A 12,796-nucleotide genomic window follows, 5' to 3' on the forward strand; every position below is an offset into this window, starting at 1 on the left:
GTAGCTTAGATCTACTTACCGCAGGGTCCACACTATGCGACGTTGATGGGAGACACTCTCCCGTCAACTCCCCCTACTCTTCTCGATCTGGTGGAGTACAGGAGTTGACGGGAGAGTGATCCACGGTCAATTTAGCGGGTCTTCACTAGACCCGCTAAATCGACTGCCGATGCATTGATCCCCCAGTAAGTGTAGACAAGCCCTCAGACTGGCTTGCAAGGTCAGAGGGAATTGGAGAAAAAGGAAAGATTGGAGGAGTAGGAGGAGGAAGCCTCATTGCATGCTGCAAACTGACTTGTAGCTGGAATCAGATACACTTGAGAAGGACACAGGGTTTCTAACTTTTGGGGAGGTTGAGTAACCACATTTCCCTGTATTTTAAGGGATGTCTTTTATTTGGTGCCTAATGTTCTACAAATCATATCCATGAAGGAGCTACTGTGAAGCATCTTATCAGATAAAAAGTATGTTTTCCAAGCAACAATCATACAAAGGGTCATAATGTGCGGACGATCTATGTGGTTTTGTGACACAAATGGAAACACTGTGGGTAGTGAGGGCCCGTGCCTTAAAACTAAGCTTTGTCCTGTATTTTCAAGCAAATGCCCTTTATTTCTTTGAAATGTTGGTGGTGAGAGAGAGAGTGTGAGTAAGTAAGTAAGTAACAGGAAGAGCTGGCTGTGGGCATGACATATATAGCCATGGAGAACTGAACCATTTTTGTGTTTACGTATGCATAATACATTTTCACAAAGAGAAAGAAAGGCAGAGAGAGTAAGAAAAATGTAGTTTTAAAACTACTAAACTTAAATTCCATACATTCTTTGTTTTTCTTCTTGTTGTACATCAGTAAACAGTTGTTTTGTGAGGTCATCCATTTTATCTGTGGAAAAATATTTTATATTTGAAGGCTCTTCATGCAACGGTGAACATTTAGAGTAAATTAAAAATTAAGATCATGAACATGAGTTTGTTTTAACAAGCAATTCTTTGGATAGTTTAGTTTTGAATTAACGTATCACATATAACCACATTAATCCTGAGCTGCAGGACCACAGCATAAGCAAGTTTTGACAAATCAACATGCTATGGGTTCTAAAATATAATTACAGATTTTGATTCCATGTGCTAACTTTTCAAGAGAATTTGGATTTTTAAGAGCAACATATTAAAAGAATCAAGCAAAGAGAAGAGTTTTGAAGGAAATGTTATAAGCTCCCTCAGACACAAGAGGCAAGGGAGAGAGGAAAGCTTCTGTTCCTACATAGATGGACTCTAGAATAGAGTCTGGGCACTACGTACCCTAAATAGAGCATTTCAGAGATGAGTAAGTAAAGGTCAGATGTTCAACTATAATAAACAGACGCAGCTCTAACGACTTCAAAAAGAGCTATGCCCATTTACACCTGCTGAGGAGCTGGCTTTATCACTTTTTTCCACTGCAGCTTTGTAAAGCTGCTCTACATCTGCTTTCTTATTGTACCTTTCATTTCCTTGGTTTCCTCTTGGAGCTTCTGTTCTAAGAATGTTTTCTGTTCTTGCATTTCTGCATTCTGTTTCTCAAGTTTTGAGAGTTTCTGCAAACATAAGACGTTAATAAAATACACAAATTAACAAGGAACAAAAAAAATCTCATTAAAACTGAGGGCTTACAGTTTAAAGGAAACTGAAGACTTTGTTGGAAGTTGCAGATGCTTAACAACTCTCAGGATTGGGCACTATATAAACCCATTGTCACAGTAACTAAAAGACTTAATAAATTATCTTATATTGCAACCACCACCAGGAACAGGAAGATTAACCTGTTCAGTGTCCTCCTTATATTTCTTTCCTTTTTCCTCAGAGGTTTTCTTTTGTGTCGCTAACTTTTCAAGCTCTAATTCAAGTTTCTGGATTGTATCTAGGTCATTTGCATGAGTCGAAGCCAGGTGAGTCAGCCTCTCCAGTAAGCCATGATTTTCTTTGTTCTAAAAAGGAGTAAACATAGGTTAATATTAAACCAAATTAAAGTTTTGTTCCATTCTGTTTAGTAACTTACATTATTAGTATAATACACACAGACATTTCCCTTTCCAAAACAGTTGCAACAGGTTCTGCTCTATCCCTCCATCATTACCAAAGCCCACCTTTTGTGTCTTTCATTGGAAATCTCTTAAAAAATTGAGAGAACAAATATTCAATTATTAAACTGGATTTGGAACACTGTATTAGTAAAGAATGACCTCTAGGAACAGAATCAAGTAATATTTGGACAACAAAAACAATTTACCACCTAACCTTGCCTCAGTTATGAGAAAACAGCTAATCTACTGCCTGACCCCTCCTCTTGCTCAATCATGTTCACAACAACCAGGGAAATTCTGTCTGAAAATGAGGTTAAAGCCATATTATAAAACCAGTTTGGCTAATATGGCTGTTAAAAAAATTGACCCTGAAAGAAAACCAGGCTAGAACCCCCAAAACAGGAAAAAGCATCTAAACAGAGTTGCAGCTAATATGGTTCTGATCCCAGTGTGAACAGGATCAAAGAGATGTGACTGAACAATTGTAGCATATATAGGAACTGCCACCCCAGATCTAACCATTGGCCCTTCTAGTCCAGAATCCCAATGTCAAGAGGGGCCAGTACCTAATGCTTCAAAAAGGTACAAGGAAGCCCCATAATGGACAAATATAGAATAGTGTGCCTGTATGGGAAGACAATTTGTGATTGTTTTATGCCCTTATCAGGGTCCATATCCCTTATGCAAATTTTTCTTGTCTAATGAACTGCAGATGATATTAGTGTAAATGTCTAATTCCCAACGTGATTGATTCACAATAAAAGAAATGCATTGAAAGAAAATTAATACAAAACATGAATGGATTCTTGTCATCTACCTGGTCTTCTAGTTTCTTCTGCAGTCGCTGAACTCTGTACGAAAGCTGGATATTCAACACAAATCGCCGAATATTCTGAAATCTGCGTCTTGCAAGCCAAGCACGGGCATATTTTTGAAGGATTACAGCCTTGTGTTCCTTGAGCATCTTTAAAACAAGAGAGCAACAAACTCCTACAATTATCTGGTGGATCAAACAACATCTGTTCAGATGTTCTGTGATTCTATCTACAGGGATAAATGACCATGTTAGGATTTTAACACTTAAAATAGAAACATTCAAATAGCACATCCAAACCATTGGACTAATCAAAGCACACCACCTCCAACATTTTAAAAATTGAAAAGTGCTTGAAATTATGAGGTAATAAACTAGAACATTTCATCCACATGCTGAAGTATTCAAGAGTACCTCATGTCAAAGATACAGCATTAAGCATCACTAGTGTTTGCCTCCTCCGTTTTATAACACAAAAGTTCCCAAACACTAGGATCTTGGTCAATTCTTAAATGGCTGTACCTTTCGGAATTTCTTCCTTGCTAGAAATCCTCGCACGTAAGCTTGAATTGTTATAGCAGCCACATGGATGAGCTGGCAAAGTTTACGGACTATATATCCCCGACAGTACTTCTGAATAATTATAGCCGCCCATGCTTGCTTTAGAGCTGTAGCAGTGATAGCTTGCCTTAATTAGAAAGAAAATAAAGTTATTTTTAATTGATATTAGACTCCTTGTGCTCATCCTCTCAAGTCCCAAAGGTTGGACCAAAAAGGATAAAGGTGACTATCATTATGTGGGACCAATACTTCTAACTAAATAAAGCATCTATAATCTCAGTTTCATAAGTCAACATTTGTAATGTAAGTAATTTAAAATGATAGAAGTGAGGTCTCGCAGATGGAGGAGAATTTAGGTCTAAAATTAGGGGTGTTCTCTACTCTGAGGTAGATTCACATTAAGTAACATTTTAATTTGGACTATTTCTGAAAAGAAGTCTAACATACAGAGCCAAATTGTGACTCAAGTGCCAAGTGGGCACAGAGCCCTGTTGCTTGGTCAGGCTCAGCCCACGTGCGCAGAGTGCTAATCAAATCCTGTGGGGGGGGGGGGAAGCCCCTCTGAGGGGCATCTGTGGTGTTTCCAGTACTCCAGCTTCCTTCACAGCCACATACAGAGTTGGGTTCAGCGGGGAGTGACATCTGGGGAGCCTGTGTTCCCCCCGCTATCCTGTTAGGCAGCTGGTCCCCCTCACTGTGACAGCTGGGGAAAATAATCAGTAAGGGAGACTGTGAAGGGTCCAGGCTGCTGCACTGGATGACAGCTCTTAAATGCAGTGGATAACCATGGAACAGGAGCCCATTGCCCTGAAGACACCTTCCTCCCTGACCAATCTCAGCAGAGTGGGCAGAAGAACATCCCAGACCTTTCCAACCCCACACAGTTGTCTTTGAAACCTCCCATTTCCAATCATAGTTCTCCCTGACAGCATGTTCTATGTGGGTTTTTTACAGCCTCAGAGTTGCAAAAGCTTTCATGGTCCCGGCACACAGGAGAGTGTGGGACATCAAGGGAACAGGAAGCCAGTTTGTGTGGCCTCCCTGACCCCTTCTAGGTGTCTGAAGCGGATCAGTTACTTTGGACCCACTAGTAAGCCACTCAGCATCAGTCAGGGTGCTCCCTTATGTGTTATTTAGGAGTATCTAGACCTCCAGAGATATGCCCACAGCATTTGAAATTTGACAGAGTACTTCCTGAATATCTATAACACAACTCGGGCATTTTCAGGTCCATATCTACATTCAACAGCCAAATGGTAACCTGGATTACAATTTTAACCTCTCCCCCATATTTACACTTGCATGTAAATACCAGGCATGAGTCTGAGCTCGTCACATGTGCCCCCATAGCAAACTGATTTATTATGAAGTACCGTACAGCCCGCTGTCCACGGAAGTACTGCTGTATTGTAACAGCTGCTTGTTTTATACGGAGGAATTTCTTCCGTTGATGCCAGCTTCGAACGTTCTTTTGGATCACGATGCACGCTTGTCTCAGTTTATCTGACCGCAGTTTTTCTAAATAAGCAACCTGCCCTGCTCTAAAGAAAATTTTTGTTCTCCCAAACTGATACTGGTTAGGATCCTGCAAAAGAAAACCAAAGATTTATAATCTGCAATCTTCTTCTCCTTTTTGGGGGGCAGTGGGACGGGTGTAAATAACTGTAGCCTAGCTATGCCAAAATGTCAGAAACACAGAAATGACAAGCATCCTCCTTATGGATTTGGGGAAATATTTGATCTCTGTGCTCACTCCACAATCTCTCTGCTTCAAAAAATAGGGACCTAAATGCTAAAAGAGACTGAGGAATTTGCATAGGGTCAGTTTTATATATTTTTAGTCACACAGCACTTTTCATACAACTACATCTCAAAGCACTTTACAAACTATGGCCAGTTACACCATTAACTGACTCTGGGTGTAACTGAAGGCAGCTTCTGGCCCGATGTATTTATACTTCAGCTGAAGTTCAGTCACCTCTAAACTGAAGGATTACAAGTAACTGGTGTAATGTGAATATACATCACACAGGAGTGATGGAAGAGAGGGAAGAAAATATTTTCGGCCAGGGATAGCCTAGGTGCAAAATGTGACATGGGATCCTTAATGTTTAGAGCAGGTAGGCTGCTAAGTTGAAAGAAGCCACATACAGTAAACCGCAGGGAACTCAATTATCCACTTCAAGAGAATGGAAAGCTGAGCTGAACTTGCTAGGATTAAAGCTTTGGCTTCAGAGAGTTTGATTGCAAGATAACACATTCTTAGAACGGTACTGCACTTTACTGTATTCCATCATGCAATGCCCATTAGAATATATAAAAAAAAAAAAATACTTAGCATGCATGTAGCACTTTATTTTCATTGATCTAAAATGCTTTACAAAGATAGGTAAAGTATCATTATACCTATTTTACAGATGGGGAATCAGAGGTGCAGAAAGGTTAAATAATTTGCTCACACTGAATCAGTGGCCGATGGAAAAGAACAAAGGCCCTGTGCTCAATCCACTACACCACAGCTGATTAAATGACCTACCTAATAATAAGGTAAATAATATTTAAATCATCATTTATATTTAAAGAGTAAATACTTTTGTGAATTGGATTTATAATTAAAGCTGTGAGTCTGTCACAGAGATCATGGATTCCGTGACTTTCTGGGACCTCCGTGATTTCTGCAGGTGTGGCTGACCCCAGGGCTGCCCAAGCAGCTGGCCCCAGCCGCACTGGCCATGGCTGAGGCGACCCTGGGCTCAAACTTCTCGGGCAGCTGGACCTGGGACCACTCAAGCAGCGGCCAGGGTGACTGGCCCCGGGGGCCATCCCGGAGCAGCGGTCGCCCTGGAGGCTGTCGGAGCAGTATTCCCCAGGGTCCTCGGAGCAGCGGTGCCCCGGGTTCCCAGGAGCAGCTAAGTTTTAGTCAGGGGTATTTATAGTATAAGTCATGCACAGGTCATGGGTTGTGAATTTTTGTTTATTGCCCATGATCTGTCCATGACTTTTACTAAAAATACCCATGACTAAATCATAGCCTTATTTATAACAGATGACAGCACAGAGCAGAAACGCTTACCTGGATTAGCCGCTGCAAAACAGTCTTGCAAATCTTTTTCTTGTCACTTAAAGAGAGTTCATTCTGCGTCATGAGAATGCTGTAACGGCTGAAAAATTCAATGTAAGTCCACCTATAAAATGAAAAATTGGTGAATGTAAATTATTTCATCAGATCTAAATATACATATTGAAGAAAAAGGAGCAGTCATGTACCTGGATGGATAGCTTTGGGCACTAATTCGAATGGTTTCCAAAACACCACATGCTCGCAGTTGTTGCACCACCCTTTTTGAGTCAAACCTAAGGGAACAGAACTTGTACATTATTTTCTTCCAGTTTTTATATGCCATATTTAACTATAATGATTGTACTTCTTGCAAAGATTAGTACCTGTATGCATAATTGGAAATATCACAGTTTAATTAAGAGGTTCTTTATCAACAAAACAAAATTGTAGGTGTTAAATATTTCTGAATTATATAATAATGTCCTACACACTCTCATTATATATATATATACATATACATATATATATATATATATATATACACACACACACACACACACACACACACACCTTTTATATTAAGGACCTAGTCCTGCAAACACTACTGAGTGTAGAATTTAGTACCCACTGATCAAGTGTTTGGAAGATCTGGCCATACAACAATGTATTTCATTTCTAGGATTTCTGGTATCAGAATTTATTTATAAAAATGGTATTTAATGGAATTAATACTTCTTTGATGATATTTAGATCAAATGAAGAAATATAAACCATTTTGTATTTCTATTCATGCCTGAAGCACTCAAGGTCCCAAGGGAGTTTTCAGGATATCTTATGTCTGACCCAAATTCTTTATTTGGAAAAAACACATGGAAATTAAACTTCAGGGCTTCCTCCCAAAAGACAAATGAGCAATACATTTATTTTTCTCTTACAGAGGCTTTGTTCCCTTCAGTACTAAACTTGAAAGTGTATATTATCAAATGGCACAGAATCAGACAGTATTCTCAATATATAACATACATACAGGTGAATTCTCACTAGCAACTTTAATAAAGTGTTTTATGTTTTCAAAGTCTATTTAAGCACTCCTTAGAATGCCAATTCCTGAACAACAGATCTTTGTGGCTATGTAACATGGTACCACAAAGGCAGAATTAGGGTGTATATCTCCCTTGTCAATGCATGTATCTGTCAGCACTACTAACAGACATCATATCTCTGAGCCAAGAGATTTTCCTGTATCTCTGCACATGAAACTCATTAATGGTTGCATGCATGCTTGTTGTGATTAAAGTCTACTCCAATTTAAAAGCTATTGGTAGCAGTGCTGGCTATGGGAATTCTGAAACACTTGACATACACATAACATTAAGAATGCTCTTCTTATTCACAACTATTTCAGTGTGTGTTGTAAGTATTTTGGGAAGGCGGCAAACATTTTGGATGTGATTGACATTGCACATAGAAACATTCATAGAAAAGAGCTAACACCTTTATAAATGTTTTTGTTAAAAGGGAGGCTAGTATGAAGTAGCGATGACTTCTCCCAGAAACCCAACTATACTAATCCACGTCACAGAAAATCCAGCACACCTATACAAAATATCTACCCACCTAAAACTAAAATGGTCAGCGTTCCCAGCAAAAATATTATAGCAAAAAAACCCACAAACAAACAAAACAAACAAACAAACAAACGTGGCTTGAAACCTTTTAACTCAGAGAATTTTCCAGTGACTTAATAACTATGGCCAGGTGAACCATGTAATATTCATTGTTTATATAAAAATATTAAACTGTTTTATTTTAGTAATCTTTACAGGAATAAAATACATTCTGTAAGTAAACTTCAGGTAATAACACTTTACTGATATTTGGCTAATCTGAAAAATAAGACTATATATATTCAATCTTAGAATACTGCTTTATATTAAAGATAACATAGTATTTCAATAGCACCAGTGTACTCACTCAAATGGTAACTTCTCATCATTTGGCTTTATGCACCGTACATAGTGAGGAGTGGTTGCATTAAGTGTTTCCATAAGTAAATACAAAGAACTGCGGAACTAGAAAATATTAAGGTTAAATTAGTTAAATTGTTACATTCCCATCAAAGTAATTCATATTTGATTTTTGATTCTGAGTTAGTCTCTAACTAGAAACTGTGACAAAAATATAGACAGCAGTCCTTTCAGAGTTCTGATCATTAAAATGTTGACACTATTTACCCTGAATGTTTTCACACACAAATACACAAACACACCCACTTGCATACAAAACTGGTAGCTGGGGCTATCCCTAGCTGTACAGCACACTAGACATCCTAGAATAATGTTTCTAAATACCATAGTACCAGATACGCACTTGGGGGTGTGAGATTCAGATTTATTCCTAAGTACAAATTCCTGAATGCCCACACTTCACCAATATTTTCTACTTCATAGAATCATAGACCCATATGGTTAGAAGGGACTGCAAGGGTCATCTAGTCTAGCCCCCTGCCAAGATGCAGGATTTGTTGTGTCTAAAAAGTGCTGTTTTAGGAGGAACATTGAAGCGTCATGGCCACCGCCTCTTGGCTGATGTCGGGGACTGATCTGGAAACCTCTAGGGCAGGGGTTCTCAAACTTGATTGCACAGCGACCCCCTTCCAACAACAAAAATTACTACAAGATCCCAGGAGGAGGGAATGAAGCCTGAACCAGCCCAAGCCCTGCCACACTGGGTGGGTGGGGCCAAACCCAAAGGCTGTTACCTGTGCCCCACTGCCCTTGGGCTTCAGCTTTGGCCTCAGGCAGTGGGGCTTGGGCTTCAGCCTCAGGTCCCAGCAAGTCTAAGCCAGCCTGGGCGACCCCATTAAAATGGGACCACAACCCACTTTGGGGTCCCGACCCACTGTTTGAGAACTGCTGCTCTATAGTTAAAAACGTGAGTCTTTAGAGCTTGAGCTAAACTCTATACCTTACTGCCAACTGTTGTCCGGAACTGTTTGTTAGGTGGCTTGACCACCGTTTTTGCAGATTTGACTGTTATAGTTGACCGGAAGGGTGAAATGGGCACCGGATGGTCTCGAAAAAAGTCTGCACACAGATGAAACTAAAAGCGTAAAAGAAAGGATCACAGTTAACACTGTAAGTAACTGTAATAATGTTTTAATATAAGAATTCTAATAATGGATGTACAGGACAGAAAAGACATGGTTAGTCTCAGATCTTACACCAAATCTTGTAGTTTTGAGACTGGACCCTTTGATTTAAGATTCATAACTAACTAGGAAGCAATTACTGCCAGACTTCATTTCACAAAGACCTGAAGTCTGCAATTAGACCTAAATGGAGTCTCACTGACATCAGTGGAATTGTTTGAGGATACGGGGATACACTTGCGTGGACATGATTACATGACTGGGTTAAACTCAGACTATTCATGTAATTTTTAAAAGGTTATTTAAAATTAATAATTTGTTTCTTTGTCAGCTTAAGTTAGATTCTTAACAATAGAGCTGCATAGTCAAGAGTAGTATGCCAAAAAGTGATAAAGCTCTTTTGTTTTCACCTTACATCTGCTTGAAAGTCAATATAATTCTTTCTACGCCTTTCTATTATTTTTGTCCCCTTTAAAAATAATAAGTGCAAACAGACATAAGCTACACAACAGATCAGTTTGCATACACCTCAAGAAAAAAAAAGCAGTTTTAATAAACTGAGATTTCAGTTTCAAGCTTCAAAAGATTGCTTATGAAGAACATTATACAAAAATACTTAAAAATATTAACTTGCAGGGCAACTATACATAAGAATCAGTGTAAACAGTGTTCTTTTAACTTGCAGTGTCACTTTGAAATTAAAAGTATACCGTTTGGAATTATTTTAGATCCATTGTAAGAGTTTTCAGGTATAGCATTTTTAATTTAATAACATTAGATCAAAGTATTTTCATCTTAATCTTTATTCAGATTCAACAAGAATTCTAGTACCTCTGGTAGAATAATCAGCCATGATGAATTTACTAACCTTGCTGTTTCTCAAAATGTCAATCAATACTTCATACACTGTATCTCTGTTTTTTTCCAGAAATCCTTCTGATTTGTACTCTACCTGTGCAAAAAAGTGAAATTAGTAATCAAAACAGCAACAACATGAAAAATTAATGAAAGGAATTTCCTTTACCCCTGGTACTGGGTGTGGGGTGGGGAGAGCTTGGTGGGGCTGGCAGGCTCCCTACCCAGCTCCGTGTGTCCTTGCAGCTCCTAGGGAGAGAGAAGGCCAGGGGGCTCTGCACACTGTTCCCGCCACAAGCGCCAGCTCCGCAGCTCCCATTGGCCGGGAACTGCAGCCTAGGGGAGTGGCGGGGGCAGGGCCTGCAGGCATGGAGCCCTCTGGCCCCTCCACCTAGGAGCTGCAGAGATATGCTGCTGGGACCCCCCCACCCCAATGTAAGCACTGCCCCGCACCCCAGCCCCCTGAGTCAGCCCCTGAGCCAGCCCTGGCCACTGCAGAAGTCACAGAGGTCACAAAGTCATGGAAACTGTGACTTTCATGACCTCCGTGACAGACACGCAGCCTTACCCATAGCTGATAAATATATGATAAAATAATAACATATATTGAATACAGCTTATAAAGACGGCACATGTACAATTCCATTTACATTTTAATAGATTTTTTTCCTTGCTGAATGTTATGTTGGTTGAAAAATGGTGAAATAATACAGTAAAATATACACCTACCTTATCAGCAAAGTGCTGGATGATAAAAGATGTATTTGACATTTTGGGTTTTTGAAAGAATGGGTTCTTGTTGATATAGTTATTATATAGCTTTTGAAGCCAATTTTCATCAGTCCCCTGAGGTAACTATAAAAAAGCAAGCTGTGAGGCTGTTTAATAAAATACGGCTGGAATGTTAACAATGAGGAAGCTACTTACTACCAATAAATGCTATTCAAACAACAGATATACAATGTGTTGTGATGATAAACAGCATTTGAGTTTTAATCTCTTTCAGAATAGCCAGAAATTCCCTTGGGAAAACCATTTTAAGAAGAAACAGAGTCCTATAAAGCAGCCCCAGTACATAACCTGAGAAAGTTCTGTGGGCAGGCAGACCTCCCTGCCATGAACACTGCTTCCTGTTCTGAAAGGGCAGTGGCAACATAATTCCAAATGAGGCATAATTTAGCTGCCCAAGAGATCTATGACAATCAGGCCAAGAGAATGGTATTGGGTGAATCACTGGGGTTGATTAGTAACTTGTTACCATCCTGCCTGCCGTGCTTGGGGTGGCGGAAAGCTAGAGCCGCCCCTGACTTCATCAGCAAGGTACTCATCTTCTTAATTTAAAAGGAATTAGAATATGGTTTAAACCACAAATTCTGCCTGAAACACAACCTGCAGAAATGTTTTCATACCAGTTCATAAGCATAAAAATTTAAAAATTACCAAGCACTCTTCATCTAGCAGCTCTAAAATGCCCATTTTAGCTTCAATAAGGTCAATGACTGGTTGGTTGTCATAAAAGTCTATAAGAGTCCATGGGATGTCTTCCTTCATATACTCCTCTTGTTCAAGTTTAAAGACATGCTATTAATGAAAAATGTCAACATTATGAAAAGCACATGTTAACTCAGGAACAAAATATAGGCATTTGGAAAACAATGGTAAGGTAAAATATTTGTGTAACATGCACTAAAGTATAGATCTGAAATATAAGAAAATCTCTTTTCTAAGTATTGCTAATCTTTACAAAAAAAGACACCAATCAACACATACAACTGCAGCAAAATATACATACATACCAGGTTAAATTGTTGTTGCAGTTTTTCATTAGCATAATTGATGCAAAACTGCTCAAAACTGTTCACATCAAAAGTTTCAAATCTGAAATACATTTTAAAAATTAGGGGAAGATATTATTAAATAGAAAAAAAAATACACGATCACTTAAGAGTGAGTGCTAATGTCCCTATGGGACTTTGAGAGAAACTGGCTGCTTATAAGTAAATTACTTCCTAAACTTTCCGTTTCTTAGCGGCGGTCTACACTTACGGTGGTCTGTACAGTACAGACATTGCATGCCCAGCTAGCCTGGGTATAAACAGCAGAGTAGATGGTGAGACACTGCTTAACTGAGTAGAGCGTCCTACATGCCTGAACTCTACACAATATAACCTACACAGTTCTCTACACGCTCAAGCAGAGCCTCCCATGTCTACACTGCTATTTTTAACCCTATTTTTAGCAGTGTAGTGTCCTGCTGCCAGAGCCTTTCCCCTCCGCAGCGAAAGATTCCA

At 39.3% G+C, this 12,796-nt stretch overlaps 1 protein-coding gene across 1 annotated transcript in view; it reads right to left on the reverse strand.

The window, feature by feature from the left end:
- MYO5C (myosin VC) overlaps positions 1–12,796 on the reverse strand; it is a 60,878-nt gene that overhangs the window by 25,022 nt on the left and 23,060 nt on the right. Inside the window, exons 11-24 of the mRNA XM_044980638.1 lie at positions 12,302–12,383; positions 11,946–12,086; positions 11,235–11,360; positions 10,519–10,602; positions 9,467–9,601; positions 8,474–8,571; positions 6,706–6,792; positions 6,512–6,623; positions 4,812–5,023; positions 3,400–3,565; positions 2,881–3,027; positions 1,803–1,967; positions 1,484–1,577; positions 820–883 (exon numbers count right to left, since the gene is read on the reverse strand). Of these exons, the coding sequence (XP_044836573.1) occupies positions 820–883; positions 1,484–1,577; positions 1,803–1,967; positions 2,881–3,027; positions 3,400–3,565; positions 4,812–5,023; positions 6,512–6,623; positions 6,706–6,792; positions 8,474–8,571; positions 9,467–9,601; positions 10,519–10,602; positions 11,235–11,360; positions 11,946–12,086; positions 12,302–12,383 (1,713 nt within the window). The remainder of the gene's footprint in view (positions 1–819; positions 884–1,483; positions 1,578–1,802; positions 1,968–2,880; positions 3,028–3,399; positions 3,566–4,811; positions 5,024–6,511; positions 6,624–6,705; positions 6,793–8,473; positions 8,572–9,466; positions 9,602–10,518; positions 10,603–11,234; positions 11,361–11,945; positions 12,087–12,301; positions 12,384–12,796) is intronic.

The sequence above is a fragment of the Mauremys mutica genome, chromosome 11 (assembly GCF_020497125.1).
Source record: "Mauremys mutica isolate MM-2020 ecotype Southern chromosome 11, ASM2049712v1, whole genome shotgun sequence".
In the NCBI taxonomy this organism is placed as follows: domain Eukaryota; kingdom Metazoa; phylum Chordata; order Testudines; family Geoemydidae; genus Mauremys; species Mauremys mutica.